Below are 23,341 nucleotides of genomic sequence, written 5' to 3'. Positions count from 1 at the left end.
GTATGTACAGAGAAAGTATATTAGCACCATAATATGTAGCTGTTTGAAGGCAATCATAAGCAAATCTTGACACTGTATAACCTGATTAACAGTGTTGTTATTATTCTAAAACATGTTATGGTAGAACATGTTTATATTTTGCAAAACTCATAAAAGGAGGAAAAAGAAAATGGTCAGTACTTAAGAATCCAACAAATTAACTAACAGAAAGCTTAAAAATTTAAGGTAAAAAAATTAAGGATCAAGGGGCTAAACACCTGAAGGAATGCCAAAGACCCAAGAATAATCAGGAGCAGAGGCTTCTCATTCTGCAGTCCTGGCTCTGATGAAATCTCCCAATACTCTGTAAGTTGGAGAAGGGGACAGGGAGTGGCGGCTTAATTAAGTACTTAGCTGAGGACAGAAAGATGCCTGTCAGGCTGAGCATGGTAGCTCTGTAAGCTATGAAATACCTGTAATCTTCAGAAGAAGCTGCTGCCCCCGCAATGACAAGTTTCCACCTAACTCAGTCTTCCAAGGTCAGCAGACACCATTCTGAAGTGATCTCACTCTTTACAAGACTTTTGCTCTGTGTGGACGTGTGTGGAGGCCAGAAGTCACCATCAGTATCTCAACTACTCCCCACCATATACTCTGAAAGGAGCTCTCACAAATTGACTAATGGGGTGGGCAGCAAGCTCCAGGGCACATCCTGTCTCTGCTCCCAGTGCTGATTATAGGTGCACGTTACCATGCCCAGCTTTTTCCATGGGTGCTTGGGACCCCAACTCAGGCGCAGATGCTTGCTTGGAAAGCACCTTCTCTGACCAAGCCAACTTCCTAGCCCCTACTTTTATATTCTAAACCAGAAATATACTAATAGTATATTTGGTTCTTCACCACTCAGGGACACTGTCATAAGCAATTATGCTGTTACAATCCAGTTGTAAGGTAACAGCTGTTAGGACATGATGGACTCTGTCCTTGGGAAGTCATCGCTCACTATGAGTTCCAGAGCCTGCTTTTACCTATTGGAATACAGATACTTTTATCTTCATAAGTTCTCTTTATGATTAACTGTCTCTTCTACCAGTCTAATCAGAACAGCACATTTAATACATGAAACCATGTCAGTGTAATGCCCCAAATTTCTCTTACGCATAAAATGTAGCATGTCAAGGACTTTGCTCCTTGAGCAGACTGGAAATTCACCAGGCTCCCTGCTGATGAGAACTGTGCATCATGAATAAAGATGTGCCTTGAGAATTTTCTGGAATTCCCTTCTCGCCAATACTCTTGCTACAGAACTGTGAGTCAGTGACACCACCTTGGGATGGTATGGGTGTGATGGGGATGGAGGGGTGTGTGCCAAGCACTCCCTTGACTCTGAAGCCTTTGCTCTGGATGACTAAACCTTCTTGAGCAGGAAGAAAAGGCACTATGCTGGTTGAGTCCCATGACAAATACCTACTTTGTGTATGTTAAATGAGACCCACGCTAACAACCAAATTCACGTTTACAACCGTGTAAACAATGTGGGTGAGCGGGTGAGGGAACTACTATGGACACTATTCATGACAGACGACCCTGAACAGTCAACAGACACATCTAATCTACACGAGAATTTTTCAAGAAAGATACGCTGAATTTTTAACAGCCTGATCTTTCCCTCCCTTTTCTAGAAATATTTATTGAGCCCCTATCACTGCTGACACCGGGCTGGGCTCCAGGACAGAGCTATAAACCAAACAGTTTTTACGGAGCAACAATCTGAAACTGATTAAATGATCGTTAAATGAATATAAAAACTGGAACATTCATTGTAAAGAAAAAAGAAAGCGATATTACAGAAATACACGTAACATAAGCTTGACCTGGACTTGGAAATATTTGGGGTAAGTGACATTTTGCTGAAAGTAAATGGACACAGAATTTACAGGGCCTGTGGGAAACTGGACACAGTGAGGTCTTGTGGGGGAAGCACGCAGGGTGTGTTGACAAGAGAACAGCGATTAGAAAGTGCACAGCACACAGCAGAGGTGAGAGTGGGGGATGACGTCAGACAGATGACTAGAAACTACACACAGGCTATGGGCTAATGATACCCATCACCACCTATGCGCGGTGAAAAGGCAGTGGAAGGCTCAAGAATGACCTGCTTCCAAAATTTCACAACTACCAGCTGCAACACAAGCTCAGACGGCCCATCATCCACACAAACACTCAGAAAAGCAAGGTAAGTAAGTATATGGTAAGACACTGCTTTAAAATGCCTTGAAAATATCCAAGTAAGGGTATCAGAAAAGCAATCTGAAGTGGAGGTCTAGAGTAGAGACCAGGTCTTGACTAGAAACGTGGAAAAGCAGAAGTAAGCCTGAGCTGGAGAAAGCTGGAAGCATAACAGCCAGATAAGGGAGCAGAGGCGACTACAGGACTACAGGCATGGGAGGAGGCCTGGGGGGCGGGGTGACAACAGCTGAAAATAGAATATTCAACACTGAGAACAACAGTGTTCAGCAAATGTGGGCATGAAGATGCCCATTCCACCTAAGTGACCTGGCTATAGGGGCCTCCAACAACTGCCTGGAAGGATGGGCACATAAAGGGTCTGTAAACCGAGGCAAGGGAGACACTCATCTTACAAAATGTAGGTTCTAGAAAGCACTGGATTATTTTAGTAAACTTCTAGCATTAAGGTCCTAATGAATCTCCATGTTGCTAAAAGGAGATTTACAGAAAAACCTTTTACATTGCAAGTTACCTGAAATCCTGTAGTTTCACACAAATGGTTCTAAGAGTAAGAAATTTACACTAATACAGTCCTTAGCTTTAACTTAAAAAAACAAATCCCACTTCAATTGGGCTCTCTGCAGTGAATACAACAGTCCCATCCCAGTGGGTGCCATGGCTCTGTGGTGAAGCAGTTCTAGAACCACTAAACTCCAGCACCTGCTGCTGAAGCCGGTGCTTGTCCTCTTCCAGCTGCTTCAGCTTCAGCCTCTCCAGCTCCACCTGGTGAACACAGTCATCTCTGGCCCTGCGGACAGAGTCCTGAAGTTCTTGAAGGTTTCGCTCCCGTTCTGACTGCAGCTCTTTTCTCTCTCTTTGAAGCTGAAAAGAAAAGCACCATTGGGAGGCTGGCTGGTCGCTAGCTGCACAACACTGTTCGTCTCCTAGCCTTAGCTTAGTCAGTGTTCAAACACTTACCAGCTGAGCTGGGGAGATGGTTCAGTCCACAAAGTAGTGCCTCCCAAGCACAATGGCCTGAGCAGGACCCCAGAACTCACCTAAGAAAGCACAGTGGTGCACACTGTGCTTCCAGAGCTGGGAAGAAGGAGACTAACAGATCCTGGAGCTCTACAGCAAGCCCAGCCTACTTGGTGAGCTCCCGGCTAACGAGACCCTGTCTCAAATAGTCTGTGGGATTCCTCCTGAGAACAACTCCAGGCTGTCCTCTGGGCTCTACATGGGATTCCTCCTAAGAACAGCTCCAGGCTGTCCTCTGGGCTCTACATGGGATTCCTCCTAAGAACAGCTCCAGGCTGTCCTCTGGGCTCTACATGCACACATGCATGCACAACAAAGAATACCTACACACTTACTTCATGTCCTCTTTAGATATTAGACTTCAATGTTTATATATACTAATTTTTCAATTACTCAAAGCTAATAGTATACAAGCCACACACAACTCATATAAATTTAGTTGAAAAGATCCTAACCACTTAAAACTCGCATTTTTATTATATAAAAATGTGACTGAGTTTCTTTCTTCAACTACATGTTTCTAAATGCCTAACCATTTAGAAGATAGATTTGATTAGGCCAATACACCTAACTCATTTAAAAACTCCAGCAATGTAAACAATAAAGTCAGAGTATTTACTGATAAAATCTTAAACATTAGAGAAGAGACATATAAACAAAATGGAGAGATTATAGTTACTTTTATGTTTTATATGCTTATAATTTATGTGTATTACACACTTATATTTTACAGAAAAGTCCTGGAGTACAAGTTTGTTAAGACCTCATGAACTGCTGACTGTGTTTAATACTACAACATATTCCCATATGTCTTGAGATCCAATTTATTATTATTATTGGTGGTGGTGGTGGTGGTTAAACAGCCCACACTGTCCTTCTACCTCTACTTCTTGAATACTAGGATTACAGGTACATGGGATCGAACCTTTAATGAGGGATATTCTTTTCCCTCTGACACCCATTTGGGTATGTACCCTCAATAGGCCCCACTTGCTCTTCTCCAAGCTGTGAAAATACTAATTCTTACACACAATGGAAAAAAACATGAACCACTGTTGCAGGGTGAGAAAAGCGGTTGAGTGACAGCCACTCTTCTGCTGAATCTGAGCATCCTAACATGCTTTACCCAGCTCTACAGTGCTGTCTCCATGTCTGACACAGTACTCATCCAACGCCTGCCACATTCTGCAGGCAACAAGTGAGAGTCCGGACTCCACAACCTAGGGAACCAAGTTCAGAGAGACGTGGTACCTCCATTTCCGCACTGGCAAGCTGCTGCTCTCGGTTCTCTAGCTCAGTTAGGGCTTTTTGAAGTTTGCCTTCTAGGATACTGTACTCAGCTACCTAAAACACAGAAAAAGAAAAATGATCTTCTTTATGTTCAAGACAACACATCCTTTCAGTAAATAAGGATCTGAGAATGAGAGAGACATAAAACATGTACCAATTCAAAGCATAAATTCTTCCATCTCCGGGAAATGGAATCTTCTGCAAGGACATCTGCACTGGGCATTCTCTCACTGAGAAGCCAAGGTGCTGGTGAAGTCCTGTGCACGGGCACTAGTGGCCCAAGACCTGTATTTTCTTTGAGACAGGTCTTGGAACTTGCTATGTACATCAGGCTGGCCGTGAACTCCCCGAGTTTCAGTCTCCCAAGCGCTGGAGAGGTGCACACCACCACACCCAGCCGAGGTCTGGTTTTGAGAATCGAGTTCTATTCAGAATAAAAAGCTACCAGCTCAGCTTACTCAGTGTGGAGGAGTTGCCATTCCCTTAGTTGATCATCTGTCTCTGGGACTTTCCAAAGCCATTTTTCTGCCCTTGTTATCACCCAGCCTCTAGGACCCAGGCCTCTCCAGTCCCCTCTTCCCCGAGGCAAGTAAGTGCCTGCTGCGATGCCTCTCAGAAGTGGAAGGATTCTATACTCGGACAGAGAGGAGAACTCTATCTCCACATATCTGACGCTGTAACAGCCTTCTCTTCCCTTCTGGGCTGTTCTTCAAGATCAACACACACTGCAACTGCTTCACATACTATGAGTTCTACATTCTTTAACGCCTTGAATCTAATGGAAACAGACATCTAGGTTCTGAACTAAATCTTTTAAAAAAATATAATATTCAGATGCAGCCTTACAGGTTCAGACACCAATAACTGCACTGCCAAAGCTTAGGGAAAGCTGTGTCTACAGGCTCAGTCTATAATCAATCCCCTTTGCTACTTAAAAATGCTAGTCACCACACTGGTGGCAAGAAAAATTTCCAAAATCTGACACCTCAACACACCAACCAAACTCCCAGCTCAATGTTCAGCTTTGACCTATGTAAACTATGGCAAGCACAACCGAACCAAATCATAATCTAAAAATACCGAAATATCTCTATTCACACCAGCGTCATCTCAGGATGCTTGTCCCTCTCATGCAATAACCTCTCAATGGCACCTAGCCCTACTGGCCCATATACCAAGGCCTCCCAAACTTATATCATGATATACAGTTCTACATTAAACATATCAAACTCAAAATTTGTATGAAAACTTCAAATCACAATCTTTTATTTTAGTTAGGTATATATACCTAACATAAACTGGGCAAAATAAAGTCAAGTGGAATCTGTGTTCTGGGGAAGACAGAGTATAAACAAGTGCAGACCTAGTGCTAGTCAGGATCAGGAAGAAGCACAGCCTAGCCAGGAGAGATGTGGTGTCAGTGGCAGGAAAGGGCACTACTGGATATGGCAGTTAGAGAAGGCTTCACTGAGATTATTCTGAGTAGACAACAAAAGCATCTTCAGGGAAAAGTGTTCCCCATATTCCTAGAAAAGGGGGAGACCTATCAAGTGTTGAGTTACAGGATGCCAGTGTGGTGGAGAAAGAAAGTAGAAAAGGAAGTCATGGTGCAGATCATATAATACCCTCTATGTTCTGCTAAGGGCTCCACTTTATCCTACGCTGAGTTTTCAACAGAGGAGAGTACACAGCTAAAGATGTGGTCTTTGGCTGACAAGAACATGAAAAGGTAAAGAAGCCAGGAAGGAAAAAGAGACACTAAAGAAAAGGTAAACTGTAGCCAGGTGATGGTGGTGTGTGTCTTTAATCCCAGTGCTTGGAAGAGGCAGAGGAAGGCAGATCTCTGAGTTCGAGACCAGCCTGGTCTACAGAGCGGGGTCCATGACAGGCAGGGATACACAGAGAAGCCCTTTCTCAGGAAGAGAGAGAGAGAGAGAGAGAGAGAGAGAGAGAGAGAGAGAGAGAGAGAGAGAGAGAGAGAAGAAAAAAGGTAACCTACAGTCTTAGAAGCAAGACATGATAACCAAGGAAATAGTGAGGGATGGGAGGGAAATTGGTTATTTTCCAAAACATCTTCTGATTGTGAAGCCAAAGGTGTGCTAGTGGACTAGGCTCAAAAGAGAACTAGCGATAACTTGCTTGAAGTCTCAACAACCAAGGAAAAGGTAAAGTCATTTATTTTTACATGAGAGTCAGGTGAAGCAAACTCAGAGAGAAGGCTGATGAAACCATGGCTTTAGATATGTTGGACCTGAGATGCATCCTAGACACTCAGCAGTCAGTGCAGCACAGGCAGCTAAGAGGCCAGGGCAGAGGTCAGCGATGGAAGCAGAAAGGCAGAGCTTGCACATGTGTGTATAATATACACATTCTGATACACCAAACAGGAGAGGATAGACAGAACAAAGAACACACACAAGGATGGGGCCCTGAAACAAGTCAATCAATTCCAGTATCGAGATGTTGGAGCTGGCATCAAAATCAGGAACCAGACGAGTCAAGAGTAGCATGTGAGAGACATACAGAGAAGGAAGCCCAGTGTCTCCACAGACAGGAACCGCTCAGACAGGGAGAGGATGAACAGGCTCTGTCTAGTAAGAGAAAAGCCATGGCCGTAACGACTGTGGGAGTCAGCGAGTGGACTGAGTAGAGGAAGCACTGAGATTGTAGGGCAGCACCGAGGACCCCTTCAGCTCTTAAAAAACTCATTCCTCCTTCTCTTCTCCATAACTCGTTTACTTCTCTGGGGGCAGAGGATGCCGTGGGTGAATGTGTAAAGAACGGAGGAAGCCCTGGAATGTGATTGCTGACATGGACACATGTCAAGGACCCCACTGCATTAACTAATGATTGGCCAGTGTATACAAAAACTAGCAACCTCAGCCCCCTCCTCCTGGATGACTACAGCCTGAGACTGCTCCTCTACAGAGACCACTCACCTTTCCTCCTGGGCTACACACAAAAGGACCACGTGGCTTCATCAGAACAAGCACAGCCCACCCAACCTCTGTTTTTGTTTGTAGTTCTGTCATTTCCTCATTCCCATGTCATCCTAGTCTGGTTTCCAGGACCACGCCATTTAGGATGTCTTCTATCAGGATAACTATTCCCTTAAATAAAAACTGAATTGCCTATATCTTTATACATATTTTTTTTTAAAAAAAAAAAACTTCATTTATAGAAAATTTTCTAAAATCCCCTTTTCTCAACTGGGGTCATCATCCAAATGTCAGGAACATAAACAATACAGTTACTGTCTTCTGTTCCAGAATGCAGAATAGCAACTGATGTACACCATTCATTCAGGTAAACTATAAAAGTATTAAAGAAGTTATACATTGTTAAACTTTTTTTTCACCTAGAAAAAAGACAGAAAAGCCTCAAACATTCAGTACATAAAAATACTATAGTGAACTTCTCAAAGAAATTAGCTTTAAAAGAACCTCATACCAGAGAAAAGATGTTTGCCCCCCCCCCACTTGATTTTACGGTGGTCAGTACAGTTTTTAAGACCAATCACAAATCTTGGCGCTTCCTAGGTCACAAGATGCTTCCACAATAGAGCACTTTAAGACAAATGAAATCTTTAGTTTCAAAAATGTACTTAGGATGAAAGGACAACCACTCCACATCTGCTTTAAATGTGAGGAGTACAAGGCAGCACTAAAACCTACTTGCTCTTATTTCCAATTTCATTTATTTGTGGTGTTAGAGAAGGAACCCAGGATGCTAAGTCCCTGCTACACAGGTGCTCTAACACAGCCACACCTGCAGCCTCGGAGTCGGCTTTCTGAAGAGTTACTAAGTAGCCCTGGGTTTATACACTCAAGTTCAGGTGCTAGACATGGTAGTTTACATGGAAACCAATAAAAACGTCAACTGAAAAGAATCTGTACCACCAACACAAGGGCAAACCAAAACTTCCCAGATGAAGTTTTCTGTCCTGTGTTTTGCAATGCTGAGGACTGAACATGAGGCCATGTGCATGCTAGTCATGTCTGCCTACCACCGCACTATGGCCTGGTTGGTACTACTAATTTTCTCATTTTAACTTCATGATATTTAAACCAATTTATTTAAGGAAGGCAAAGGCAGAAGCTGGATTTATCCCATTGTGGCAACTTCATTAATTTCTCAAATTAGTTTGAATTTTGCAAACTTTAATATTTAAAAAATTCAATAGCATAAAAAAAATGGTCCAAGGAAGAACTTAGCTTGTCTTAAAGTAAACCTACTGTCCAGCACTCTTGAATTAAATAGGCAATACATGAGTTCCATCCACAATTCTTATTATATAAAGCTCAAAAATAAAGGAAGACAATATTTAAGACATGTGCAGGCCCGTTTAGATGAACATTTCTTAGGAAAGTAGACTTTAAAGTGTCTTTTTCTTTTGGCTATGCTCAAGGCTCCTTAGTTACTCGTCTGTCTGTCATGTGCTGGGAACTAAAAAGTTTGTTCCTTCCAAAGACTGCAACGCAGCTAGAAGCTCCTAACACAAATGCTTCCGTCCCCTCCCTCAGTTTTTACACAAGTTTTTTCTTTACCTTTTTCTTCACTAGTGACTCTCTTTCCCGGTCTCTTTTTTTCCATTCTTCTGCAAGAGCTTGCATGTGAGCCAATTCTTTCTGTTTTAGCTGTAATAGGAAGAAAATAGTCACTTGAAAAGGGCAAATATTTCAAATAAGTATAAGAAGTTTTCACTTTAGGAACTAATACTGATTATCAATGTCATTTAAAGCATTCTATTTTATTCTTTTTTTTTTATGTGTATGGATGTCCTGTTGACAAGCTTCTCTATGTACCACATGCCTGCCTGGTGCTCAATTAGGTCAAAAGAGAGTGCCAGGGCCTCTGGGCTGCATAGTTTTATATCAACTGAAACAGCTGAACTCATTTGAGAGGCAGGAACCGCAGTTAAGAAAATACCTCCGTAAACCTGGGCTGTATGTAAAACTGTAGGACATTTTGTTAATTAGTGAGTGAGGTGGACAAACCCAACCCATTGTGGGTGGTGTCATCCCTGGTGTCTTGGGTTCTATAAAACAGCAGGCGAGAAAGTCGTGTACAGCAAGCCAGTAAGCAGCTCCCCTCTGTGGCGCTGGAGAGAGAGCACCATTAAGAGCTGAGACTGCAGCTCCAGGGGATCCAATGCCCTCTTCTCGTTTCTGTGGGTACTCGTGTGCACATACCCACACCAACACACATGCATACATATAAAGAATAAAAATAAATCTTTAAAAAAAAGGTTTTGTTGATAGTCAAAGAAAGATAGACAAGAACATGGAAAGAAGAACCAGTTGTAAAAGGAAAAAATAAACTCGGTAGATGAAATAGAGATTTTAGAATACAATTTCAATCTACCTGAGTTTCAAAAATGTCTTCCTGCATCTCTTTCCACATCTCTAGCTCAAGTGCAGCCTTGTACTCTAAGGTCTCGCGAGGCTCCATCTGGATCTCAGAAGGACAGGGAGCTGGGAGAGGAGAAGATGGCTTCTGCTGCACAGCAGACAGACCCTGCAATGTGGAAAAAAAAAAAAAGCGTACGTGACACCTCCATATACACTGAGATCCTGGCTAGAGAAACTGATGACACCTGTGTTTACCTGAGGTGAATCGGACACAAAGATCTCACGCATTTTCACTAGTCCATAGTCTTCCAGGGTCATTGTGTAAGAAAGATCTACTATCCTGTTGTTTGACCTACAAATAAAATGGGAATTTTTCAAGTTCACAGAAACTTATTTTTCTTTCCATTCCCTTAGTCTGTAGCACATGGGAGTAACATTCAATCCCCATATCCCACAAGTGGCAGGAGAGAGCAGACTGACCTCTACACACACACACACACACACACACACACACACACACACACACACACACTCCTTCTCTCTCACAAACAATAAATAAATAAAATTTACAATTATTAGGCTAAGAGTGGAAAGGAAACTACTCAGCAGTCTGAATAAGAATCATGATATCATATTTACAAACATTCTTATACTTTTCTAAGTAAATGGGCATCAAAAAACTAATAAGCAAACAACAATAAACACAGCCCCAGGTAAAAGAAAAGCAGCCAGAAGGAAGATAGGCAGGACCAAGGGTGTGGGTTCTTAGGCACTGCTGTCGGCTTACCCCTGGGCCGCGATAACAGGCACGCTCTCACTGTGAGTCTGCCGCCAGCACTGTTCACCATTAGCGCCCAAAAACCGGGTCTTTTCTGCAGACAAGATGTTAGAAAGCTGGATTCTTGCAATCCCAAGGAGTAAGTCTTTACTCATTTTATCCTTGTGCCACAATTCCACCAGCAGTGGGATCCTAGAGAGAGAAACCGTGTCCACAATTACAACTCTGAAGCAGTTCCTTCCAAATGACAGTCTTTGAATGCCTTCATATACTTAGATGTTTGCTACCTGGGAAGTTATTTAACACAATGGCTAAAGGTTCAGCTCCCCAGAGAACAAATATTTGTCTTTGTATCTCTAAACAATAAAGAAAACTCTTTGAACATTATTATTATTTTCATAAGTCATTACAGAATCTGAAGCTAACCTTCATTCTTCCTTTAAGAACATGATACTCTGAGAAAAGCAGATTTCATAGACCTAAATTTTCCTTGAAAAATCTATTTCCCATAACTAAAATGAAAATGAAGAAAATACACTATGCTTGGTGGCTCAATGGTCAAACTCAAATATTCTTACTCCGGGCGAGGCTCTCTCGTTCCTCAGATTCCCCCAACACTTCAACACCTAAGCTGGGACTTACAATAAACCATGTTAAGCTCTGCACCAGGACAGATGTTGCTGGCTCAGTAAACTAATGCCTGGATTCTCCAGTGCAGCTATGACTGTAGGTTTAAGACTGTACAGATTCACGTAGCAAAGGCATCTCATTTGCGAGGACTATGTTACCGTAGGAAGGTGTCCTGCAGCTGGTGAGGCATAGTTGCAAAATCAAATGCACAGTAAGATTGGGGAAGGAAAACTTCCATGTTTTTCCGAACTTCTACAGGAGGGTTAGTCATAATAGGAGCCGCACTGCCGAAGAAGGGGTAGGAGTACCTAGAATGTAGGAAATGCAAAGTCTTGGTATAGTCTACAAATGACATGGAAGACCAGGTGTTTGTAAAAGTATACATTATGAGCCAATATAAATTTTAAAGTAAGATAGAAACACCAGACTGACTGGTTTAAAGCATATCCTTTTTATCTTGACAATCCTAGGAACAAGCAAATTCTGACATATAGTAGGCACTCAAGAAATGCTTGATATACTGAATTATAAAGGCCTACTTTCCTTTATATAATAATGTCCTGTTATGTATGGGCTAAAAAGCCCGTAGGCCAATGGTTCTCAACCTTCCTAATGTTTTGACCCTTTAATACAATACAGTTGCTCATGTTGTGGTGACCCCTCCAACTATAAAATTATTTTTGTTGCTACTTCATAACTATAATTTTGCTACTGTTATAAATTGTAATGTAAATATCTGATATGCAGGTTATCTGATACATGACTCCTATGAAAGGGTAGTTCTACCCGCAGAGGGGTTGTGACCCACAGCTTGAGAACCGCTGTCCTTAGGTAATGCCAAAAGGACACATTCTTAGTACTCTGTCTTTGAACAGAGAATTAAGACAAACGAGATCAAACCTATTATGTACACACCAAATGAATGACACAGTTTCTTCTTTTCATCATAGAAACCACATGAGATTAAATGTAAGCCTTACTCTGAATTCATACACAAATTTACAGATATTGTAATGCTTGCTTAAACTTCACCCTGCTGCTATTCTTTAGTTCATCTTGTTATTCATATATGAAACTATAATCAAACAAACTCATAGTAAAAATCTGATTTCCCTACAAAAACTATATCCTGTATATCACCCTAATCCAATATAATTATTGACCCACTGAAGCAAGTTATCTCAGAGTTATTTGTGTCCTGCGATTTCAACTCCTACCATCCCACTATAGAAGAAAAGTATCCCAGCAGACCTGCAGGTTCCACGTATTTTCAAATATGAGTCTTACCTCACAAATCCCATTACAGCTGCATATGTAGAGCATAATGATATAGCTGTCAAAGGGAACAAACGAAAGGCCACTACTCTAACGAATCAAACACCAATCAAGCATCCGGTAACTCCATGTCAAGTGCCAAAGAGGTCATGACCAAGTGCTTCCTGTTTGGAATAGTATCTCTCTCTTTCTTTACCAAATGAAATACTATTCTCCTTCATGTACTGGCTCACTTCTAAATGTGCCATCCTACTAAACTGATCAATTTCTCTTATGTACCCTAATACCAGATACATTATTGATATAATGTGGGCAGTTAACCATTAATCAAATGATCCTGACAGCAAAATGCAAAAATTACTATTAGTGCTTTCTAAATGGGACTGTGTAAGGCTCCTTCTCATATATCCAGCCTTGTACCTATGTCTATGCCCTTGGCCAGCATCCTCTGAGTGTACTAAAACCATACTCTGCTGCAGCAGCAAAGATCTTAAGACAGCAAAAGGAAAAAACAAAAAAAAGAAAAAACAAACAGTAAATAAGTAATAATTCTATTTCTAAAATAAAAAAAGCAAACCCTCTGAGAAAAGCTGCCTTTGAGAGACAATCTTTTGCCAGTCTTCTGTGTCTCAATAGGTGCATCTTAGTAATAATCCCAAGCATTCTGTATGTCAACTGCAGAACTGAGCAGAGGTGGAAAACTTTCATTCATGAGTTCACGACCACACCCAGTGCTGGGTCTCTGCTTCTGTGCATCGTTCATAGCCAAGGATGGGAGGTGCAGAAGTAACTTGAGTCAAATGAAAAATTGCACTCAAGTGTAAACTAATTTCTGCAGCTGAACTCAGGCATGCCTCCAGTCACAGCACTGTATGTTTAACTTATATCACAGTCTGAAATGCCTATGAATACGCAGCCTTAAAATAGACGGTGGTATAAAGCCATTTAACTGATTATATGCAGTAATTCTTTCTAGTGAATGGACACACTTCAAGTTCAAGCATGGTTTTTATACTCGCAGCTATAAGATGCAAGTGTCAGGAAAACAGCATCCACTGTAATACAGTCTTACAGAAAAATCAAATACAAACCACAATTTCCACCTGTAGTGCCTCTTTCCAGAAAATAAGCAACCAAAATTATATCTTAAATGGCAGCATCAATAAATGATTATAAATGCCTATAACTATTACAACAGAATAGGTAAGCCTGGTACCCACTGCCAGAGCCACTCCGGTTCAAACCTAGTCATCAGGATGCTTTACTGCCATTTAGGCCGCTGGTTTCACAACAGCTGCACTTTCTTTGGCAACATTTCTCGGCACTGCTTAAAGATGAAAGGCATTTTTCCCAGAACGAAATCAAACCACACCTCAATATGCAGTTGACTGGAAAACTAATCTCTAAGCCATGGATGCTTCTTAAATCTATTGAAAAGCAGAAGTGATGTGATGTTGCTGGAACAGCAATCTTCTGTCCTGATGTCACCACTTCTGATGCGTTGGAGGTGGCCACTGGTTGGGCCTGTGAAGCAGGTACAGAACTAATGCCTAAAGGAAACATTAAAACAATTAAAGCTGTCATCTTATATACCATCAATCACAGAATTTGACAGGTCTGCTTTGTGAACACATGAAATGAGTCTATCACGGGCATTTTAAAAAGTGGTTTGTTCTATACTGCCAAATTCCTATTCTAGAACTACATAAAGAAAAAGTTGGGGTGAGGCATGGTAGAACACTCCTGGAATTCCTTCCTTAAGGGCTGAGGCAGGAGGATCACAAGCTTAAGGTCAACTTGGGTTTCACAGTGGGAGTAAAGCTACTCTCAACACATACTGCAAAACCTCGGAACAACCAGAACGGAAGCAACAATGTCTGCTCAAAGCCTGTCAGGCAGAGACTACATTCAAGAGGAGCCTGTGCATGGACATCCAATCACTAGAAGGGCTAGACAAGATTTACTGCAGACATAATTTTAAGACTTTTTATAAACTAATTGGAGTGATTTGCACATAGAAAATAGGTCAATATAAGTTATATCTTAGAAAGACAAGAGCTATGTAATCTAATCCTATTGTGGACCAGAGATGCTTAATGCGTGACTAAGTCACACAGTTACTCAGTGATGGAGGTGAGCTTAGACTCCTAGTCCACACTGCCTACTTACACAACTGGTTATAACTGTGGAGCCTTAGCAATGGAAACAACATCTTTATGAAAATAGAAACATATTGTGATGGAGAGATAGTGCAGTGATGGTTAAGAGCACATACTGCTTTTGCAGACAAGTTCGATTCCCAGAACCCGCTGACAAGTGCCGGTAACTTGGGGATATGATGCCTCTGATCTCTGTGGGCACCTGCACTCATGTGCAGATACATACACAAACAACTATACATAATTAGAAATCAAATCTAAAAAATAAACTACACAGATTCTCAAACTCTCGTATTACAAAGTTTACTGTGAGAAGCCATTAAAGGCTCTATTCTCTAAAATTTTAGTATAACAAAGCTACTTGAAAGATATATATTCTTTCATTTCTTTTGAACCGAGTACTGACAATAAAAAGCAGAGATTTATCAAACCCTTATTTAAAAGTTTAGTAGGCTAAAGTGACATTAAAGTGGAAATTCTGTATCTTCACACATTTGATTCCCAAATAAAGTTCTGCAGTTCTCACTAAGCCAGCCATCTATCAAATGACGGCAGAGTCCAATTCCGTCAGTGCGCGGGAAAAGCACGCCTCACCCTTTGCGCTTTGCTTGGGATCCTTATCGTACTGCAGGCTCTCCACTTCACTTTCTGTTGCGTCATCCTTGACTGGAGGAGTCTGGTTTTGAGGTGGCACAGGGGACACACTTGGTGATTTTGGTCCAGCGAGTGTCTTCTCATTTATGAGGGTTAAAACTCTCTTCTTTGAATGCTCAGGTTCATGTCCATTCTGGGTCTTTAATTCAATTAAAGACTAAAAACAATTTTTAAAAATAGAGTATAATTTGCAAAACACTTTCCTTCATAATTAAGCAAAAAACTTGGCGTTGCTTTTTTAGAAAGTACATGCTTCCTTTCCCAGTCTGGACATTCCTAGTCTATTTTTCTTCATAATTTGCAAATTTCCTTAAAGCATCTAGGACCAGAAAAAGGAAGATGAACAGGAAGGAAATATAATATCCAGAGCTGAGTACCAAAATGCATCCTGATGGCTAAGAGGCCTACAATGTGACCCCAGGAACAGTTACTCCTACCTAGACAAGCAATGGCAGCAAACCCAGATATCTGGGGTGACATTCTCCCACTCTTTTCTCCCTCTCCACCCTTCTTCTCTTTACATGTGCACACTTTTTAAACTCTCATTTCACTTTTCCTGTCTTTATAGGCAATATAGGTTATATGTAACCTACATATAAATTCTTTGAAAGAACAATATAGTTGTTTATACGGATAGACACAATAAAGTTCATTTGGGTAAATTAAAAAGAAAGAGAGAGGGGGAGGGAGGAAGGGAGGAAGGGAGGGAGGGAGGGGGAAAGAAAGAAAGAAAGAAAGAAAGAAAGAAAGAAAGAAAGAAAGAAAGAAAGAAAGAAAGGAGAAAAGAAAAGAGTCAAGGAGAGAACAAAGCTCACACTGTAGCCGAGGCTAGCCCAGCAAAGGAGCATTACTGCAGGCTCCAGACCACACGCCTCCCCTCACTGGCTGCTGTCTGGCACAGTAAATAGCTCTAAGCTGGGAGCAGAAGACATGATTTCCACTACAGAAGACTGTCCCTATGCACAGTCACAAACTGCCAAGCAGAGTCACCATGCTTTCCGAAAGTTGATGCGGAAAGAAGATACAGTAAAATGAGGGCGCCAGTGAAGAATCAAAGACTTGTATGCCAAGGAATTGTACAAAGGTTCAAGTGTGTAATCATGAGTGACAGTGGGGAAAGTGACGAACGAAAGCAGAGTCACCACCTGCCTGGGAATCGATGCCTTCTCTCTGCAGAGCCACTGACACACCCACAGTCGGGGCCAGCTCCAGAGGAACAGGCGCAAGCTTCTGCTTGGCTCGGTTGGGAGGGTCAAGGGTAAATGCACCCTCGACTGTGACTGGATGCTGGTTGATTTCTGTACTGCCCTTCTTCAGTAAGCCATTTAAAGGTATTTCTGTGCTTCCAAGTGACTGATCTCCACAGCAGAGATGAATCTATTATGAGAGGAAAAAAATCAAAACATTGCTTTATATTTTCCCCTTTTCCTAAATGCCATAAACTTTAAAACAGGTCACAGAATGAGAGCAGGAAGTGGGCTACTCACTGACCTTCACAAAATCACTTCAAGTGATGACGATTAACACTGGTCCTCCTGCTTCTGTCTCCTGAGGGTGGTAACACAGATGCGTGCAACCATAACCGGCCTGCATCTCAGTCTTGTGTTAGCGGGTTTAACTTCTTTTGTGAAACACCGTTTCTCGTTCTGAGTGTGTGGAGGGCCACCCCTTTGTGTGGGTACATGAGTGCAACTGCATCCACCTTCAACTTCCACCATGTTCTTTTGAGGCAAGGTCTCTCCTTGAACTTGGAGCTCATGTTTTTGGTGAGGCTAGCAGCCAGCAGGCCATAGCGGTCATCCTGTGCCCACCCCCATGGTAAAATTACAGGGTGTGAAACCACTAATGGCCTATCTGGGAGCTGAGACCCAAACATGGGTCTTCATGATTGTGTGGCAAAGCAAATGCTTCTAGCCACAAGCCATCTCTCATCTAGGTTAGCATCTTCTGAAGAGTAGAAATAAAGTCACTACTGGACTATTATGGAGTCAATGTTACTGAATGATTTTTTTTTAATTTATTCATTGTTAGTGTGTGTGCCCACACACACATGTGTGATATATATGTGGGTATATGAGGGCAGAGGAAAGTTTCATGGAGACACCTCTTGTTCTACCTTTATGTAGGTTCCGGGGATTTAAATCTGGATGCCAGGCTTCAGAGGAGAAACATTTCTCTCTGAGCAACCTCACCGGCCATACGCCAAAAACAAAATATTTTCAAACATGAGTGTGTCTGTGTGTGGGTATGTGCGCACGTGAGTGCATGTGCTGAGTCTAGAAGACGACATGGGGTCTCCCGGAGCTGCAGTTCCAGGCAGCTCACAGCTGAGAAACATTCTTAACCACTCCAGCTCCCAAACAAAGCATCTTTATAACTTCAATGGTCATTAGAAGCAGGTAAGTCAAAGGTCTTGGTAAGACTATGATACAGAATAAAACTAAAAGTGCTTTTTCTCAAATTTTAATATTTTATACAGTCTCTAGTCTTCCAGATATCTTGGGTTTAACAGAACCATCTTTAAGGTTTAGTACCCTAACATGTAATGCCTCTTCTCATGAGCCACCCAGAATAGAGTCTAACAGCTGAGGCTTTATAAATGGCTATGTAACTATGCATGGATCGCATACCCTACTCACCTGTTTGATCAAAAGCCAACAGCCATAAAACAGAGCCGAGTGACTTCTACTACTCTCAAGATCTGTATTTAAACAGGATCCAAATGAAATGTACTTATAGAAAAACACTTGTGGGCAGGTTTTTATAAAAATGTAAATTCTGCCACCAAGAATCAATCTGTGAGGGGTGAAGAAATGGCTCAGAGGTTAAGAGCACTGGTTGCGCTCCCAAAGGGCTCGGGTTCAACTGCCAGCACCCACATGGCAGCTCCAAATGTCTACAACTCCAATTCCGGGGGATCCTGCACCCTCACACAAACCTGCATGCAGGCAAAACACCAATGCACATAATATTAAAAGAAAAAAAGAATCAATCTGTGTACAGACAGCTACCACCTCCACTAATAATATAAACACTCTGCCTACAGGCACAGGCTCAATTAGCTTTAAGTAACTACCTCTTATTATGTAACACTGATAACCGATTTATCTCTTAGTAACTGGGTAGTAATGTGTTAACTCCATAAATTGTGAGGCAACTGTGATTTCAATGACTTCATGACTTAATACCTAAAAAATTAAAGCAAAACCATCTCTGCTACTAAAACACAATACAGGTTAGGGCTAAGCTCAACTTTATGTTTAATGCTTTAAAAACATCTCCAATAGGAAACAATTTGCTGAGGCACTGACCTGCAGTTTCGAATGGAGAGCCAGGTACACACGCAGAACCTCTACATTGCTGCGTATGCGAACAGACGCTCTCTCGGGCTCAAAGTTTGGGTTGATCAAATCGTTGAACGGCTCATTTGTAACATCATTTCCCAGTAAAGAATAGTAAAAGAAAAATTCAGGTTGCCTTTCTGGAAGCTTCATGGTACATGGAATTAACTAAACATGTAAGGAAAAGAAGAACATTAGAATCTAGGGCACTCCACAGGTGTCCGCTGTACTCTAAAAAATCTTTCCAAGAATGTTAATTTCAAGTCTTAAAATTAACCATACAAAATTTCAAAGTCTCTGCCAAATTACCTTTTTTCCCTCTTTCTTTCTGGCTGGTGGTTTCTTTCAATGGTGCTGCTGGGAGCCAAACTAAAAGTCTTAGAGATGCTAGGTAAGTGCTTTACACCTGAGCCACAGCCCCAGTTTTGGTTCTTTGTGAGATATGGTCACAAGCTGCTCTGAAACTCACAATCCTCCAGCCTCAGCCTCCCGAGTGGTGGGTTTTAGGCATGAGTCATACTGCTTACTTCTCTAACTGCTCCCAAATTGATGGAGGTGGGTTTTGTATCTTATCTGTTGCTTTCATTGGTTAACTAGTAAAGAAAACTGCTTGGCCTGATAGGACAAAAAAATAGGTAGGCGGAGTAGACAGAACAAAATGCTGGGAGAAAGAAGCCGAGTCAGGCAGTCGCCATGATTCTCCCACCCGACACAGCCGCAGGTTAAGATCTTCCCTGGTAAGCCACCTCGTGGGCTACACAGAATACACAGATCAATATGGAAGAGCTAGCCAATAAGAGGTTATAACTAATGGGCCAAGCAGTGTTTAAAAGAATACAGATTCCATGTAATTATTTCGGGTATAAAGCTAGCCGTGCAGGCGGCCAGGTGCCAGAAACACAGTCCACAGCTCCTCACAACACCAAATTACTAAGTTGATTAATTTTTAAATGATTTATTTACTTTCACCTTATGTGTGTGAGTGTTTTACCTACATGTATGTAAATGCACCATTTGTAGTCAATGCCCATGGATGCCAGAAAATGACAATGGATTCCCTGGATTGGAATCATAGGCAGTTGTGAGTCTCCTTAACAACTGACCCATTTCTCCAGCCCCTAATCTTTTTGGGGGATGGGGCAGGCAGAGTCTCACTATGCAGTGCTGGCTGGGCTACAACTTCCTATGTAGATCAGGCTGCCTTGAACTCGAGAGATGTGCCTGCCTCTGCCTCCCTAATATTGGGATTAAAGACATGTGTCACTACACCCAGTTACCCAACTTGATTTTTTTTAAATGTGCAAATAAGTTGTAAGGCAAGCCTGTAATTCCAATACTTGATGGTGAGGGCAGGAGTGTCAAGAGTTCAAGGACATCCTCAACTGCACACTGAGTTTGAGGCCATCATGGGCAACAAGAGACACTAAATAATCAATTAATTAATTTAACAAAAGAAAAGTCCAAAGAGACAAAAGACTTGTTTTCAGGTTCTCATTTCATTCAACATGAACATGTAGAAGTTATTTTTGAAAGGAGTCAAGTATTTTAAATTAAGCTTTTCTTATTATCATATACTTTATATCTGATTCTTATTCTAGCAAAAGTGGCACTGTATAAATGAGAAAATGTTAAAAGCCTTAATCCAATCCAAACTAGTCAATATATAAACATCTTAGTTCATGTCCTTTATTTAAAAACAAACAACAAGAAACAGCTTTAAGACCAAACCATTGGTAGCTGCATAATGTAATAGGAATGTCACCTTTTAGCGCTAACTTTTGTGGCTAAAAGATGGTATTTTTGTTTATAAGAGAGAAAACATCATCCTTCTCATTTTTTGTTTCCTGAGATTGAAGGGATCAATATTAGCTCAGGACCCCAAACCAAGTTCTCAGCACAAAGGAGAATTGCCACAGAGGGACAAAGGGCATGAAATAAGACACAAAGATGGGAGATGGAAGACAAGGGAGAAACGGAAGGGAACAGGGAGAGGAGCAGGGTATTTCTCCCAGAGGAACAGAGATGGGACAAAGCACACAGGCAAACGGTGATTTATAAAGGGAAAAGGGAAACCCCACATTAGGATGAGGGGTTTGATTTTAAATGTGCATGTTAATTAGGTCAGCCAGAGGGGGCTTCTGATTGCTGGGCTTCAATACTTTGATAGCTGGACCTTGGTAGTCAGTTTAAGAGGACAAAGTGACCAGATAAGGAAACAGACCTTGGTAGGCAGCTTTAGGAATTAATCTAATGGTTTTTAACAACGCGGGGGGGGGGGGGGGGGACAGAGGAGAAGGGCAAGGCCTGCCACCAGGGCCGTGTTTGCCATGCTTGTGCTGGCTAGAGGCCCTTCAAGGTTCTCATGCAGCCCCAGGCTGGTCTCAACTTTGCCTCAGCCTCCCAAGTGCTACGATTACCTCAGGGGAGTTTAGTTAAGTGAAGAAGTATTTACTTTCTTTCACTGATGAAAAAAAGATAAAAATGTATTATGGCAGCTTTTATATATTTCATAGTATATTTAACTTCCAAGTAATTTCTACCACAGGCAGAGAATGAGATTTTTTAACATTCTAGAATTCAGAGACACTGAGGTTTATTCAAAGCTTCCAAGACTTTAAGAAGGAAGGACGATTAGTCATCCAGTCCTGAAGCAGCCGCCCTCTACGATCCTGTGAGATCTCGGCATAACCTTCCTCAGCGGCTGCTCGGCCTCTGCAAAGGCAAGCTTGTTTGTCTAGATGCAATCTCCCTGCCTTTGAGTAAGTGCTGAGAGAAGACACTCAACACCTTAGAGTCACCCAACTGGAAACAAGGTAGCCAGGGAGCAGGCACAACCACCTTTTCCCTGTTCCTGTGCATAAAAGTCACCAATCTGCTTCCTACCAGCAGACCTGGCACTTCCTCTCATGTCCCCCTGCCACGATGGCCTCCTATCCCTCTGGAACTTTAAACCCAAATAAACCCTCTTCTGTAAGGTGCCTTGCTCACGGTTTTATCACAGAATAGAAAAGTAACTAAGGATGGGTAAGAAAGGCTGAAGAGAATAAACCAAATTTTCTGTTGTCCACTCTGCTGAGTGTAAGAAAGTCCTCTGATTCTGACAGAACACCTTATCCTCTACTAGCGCCCCTGACGATAGGCCAACGCTTGTGATGATATAAACAAAGTAAAATGCAATCCCCGGCCCAAGTGTTCCTGGCATTGCTAATTTCTTCAAATAGTCTATTGTTCAACAAAGCAAATGTAGCCAGGCGGTGGTGACACAGGCTTTTGAACCCAGGCAGATCTTCGAGGCCAAACTGGTCTTCAAAATGAGTTCCAGGACAGGGTCCAAAGTTACACAGAGAAACCGTGTCTCAAAAAAAAAAAAGCAAATGTAGAAGTCCCTTTCATCACAAGTACAAACGCTGCCTGATGGTCAGTCTCTGCTGCTGCCAACATATTGAAACATATCAAAATCTATAGCAAAAAATGTTTGCTAGCATGAAACAGTTTAAAAGACTTTTGTATTTATTTGAGCATGTGTGAGAAGTGTTTGTCTATGTGGGTTTGCACATGTGAATACAACTGTTCACAGAGGTCAAACCTGATTTCAAACTCCTGATAAAATCATTAATCTGAGGGGTACCGTACCTGCTCCAGCTGGGTGGCAAACGCTATGGTCACTGACAGAATAAAGGGGTCAGTACAATACTCTGCTGGTCCAATCTGATGGTAGCCTCCCTCCTCATTCAACACAGCAACAATGTCCTTCGGGTCAACTCCAGACAGGCCAGCAGGAACTTTACAGATAAAAAAACAAAATTATACTAGACTGTAATTTCCCATAACTATTTTGTTTCATTATTTTTAGATAAGATCTTGTGATATAGCCCAGTTTTGTTCAAAATTTACTATGTTACCCAATCTGGCCCAGAACTTATTATATAGACTAACATGGCCTTGAATTCACAATCATTCTGTCTCAACCTCATGTGTGCTAGGATCACAGGTCCGTCTCACAGTGCCTGGCCCATCAGAAACATTTAAAAGCTTGTTCTACTTATTTAATTAAGAAATTGGCCATTTTCATGGACACAGTATTTCAAAAGGCTTCCTCTAGGAAGCTTTAATTTTATTTTTCTGTACATAAAAACAGTATTCTGAAGTAAAGTGTTTTTTAAGTCACTTAATGGATCACACAGAGAAGAAATGTACAGCTCATTTCTTTATCAACTGTGCACTGTGGAGTGAAGAGTATGCTAGACTTGGCTGAGGGCTGGGTAAATGAACAGAGACCACAGGACTGGAAGGCATGCTCCATGCAGAGGGCAGTATGTAACAGAGCCAGCACAGGCAAGTTAACAAAGCCAGAGAAATGAAGGTTGAGGAAGCCTCGTGAAGTAGCTTAGAATCCCAGATATGGAGGGAGCAAAAGGACTCCATATCCAAGGCCTGCCTGCCTGAGCCACAGGGCTAGTTTAAAGCCAGCCTGAGCAACTAAGAAAATGTCTTAAAACAAAAAAATACAAAACCTGGGCTGAGGACACAGCTCGCCAGCAGGACACCTGCCGAGCATGTGCAGTGCCCACTATTAATACAAGAACAAAGAACTGAGCAGGAGAGACAGATCCCCGG

At 41.8% G+C, this 23,341-nt stretch overlaps 1 protein-coding gene across 2 annotated transcripts in view; it reads right to left on the bottom strand.

Annotated features, from left to right (window-relative positions):
• Cep120 (centrosomal protein 120) overlaps window positions 1–23,341 on the bottom strand; it is a 57,040-nt gene that overhangs the window by 22,149 nt on the left and 11,550 nt on the right. For both annotated transcript variants that reach the window (XM_075968658.1, XM_075968659.1), the window contains exons 6-17: window positions 22,358–22,506; window positions 18,695–18,892; window positions 16,533–16,760; window positions 15,324–15,540; window positions 13,943–14,120; window positions 11,454–11,603; window positions 10,675–10,857; window positions 10,143–10,239; window positions 9,901–10,053; window positions 9,084–9,173; window positions 4,498–4,590; window positions 2,929–3,090 (exon numbers count right to left, since the gene is read on the bottom strand). In XM_075968658.1, the coding sequence (XP_075824773.1) occupies window positions 2,929–3,090; window positions 4,498–4,590; window positions 9,084–9,173; window positions 9,901–10,053; window positions 10,143–10,239; window positions 10,675–10,857; window positions 11,454–11,603; window positions 13,943–14,120; window positions 15,324–15,540; window positions 16,533–16,760; window positions 18,695–18,892; window positions 22,358–22,506 (1,898 nt within the window). The remainder of the gene's footprint in view (window positions 1–2,928; window positions 3,091–4,497; window positions 4,591–9,083; window positions 9,174–9,900; window positions 10,054–10,142; window positions 10,240–10,674; window positions 10,858–11,453; window positions 11,604–13,942; window positions 14,121–15,323; window positions 15,541–16,532; window positions 16,761–18,694; window positions 18,893–22,357; window positions 22,507–23,341) is intronic.

Source organism: Microtus pennsylvanicus, chromosome 4 (genome assembly GCF_037038515.1).
Source record: "Microtus pennsylvanicus isolate mMicPen1 chromosome 4, mMicPen1.hap1, whole genome shotgun sequence".
NCBI lineage: Eukaryota > Metazoa > Chordata > Mammalia > Rodentia > Cricetidae > Microtus > Microtus pennsylvanicus.
This window is presented reverse-complemented; position numbering and strand designations above follow the sequence as displayed.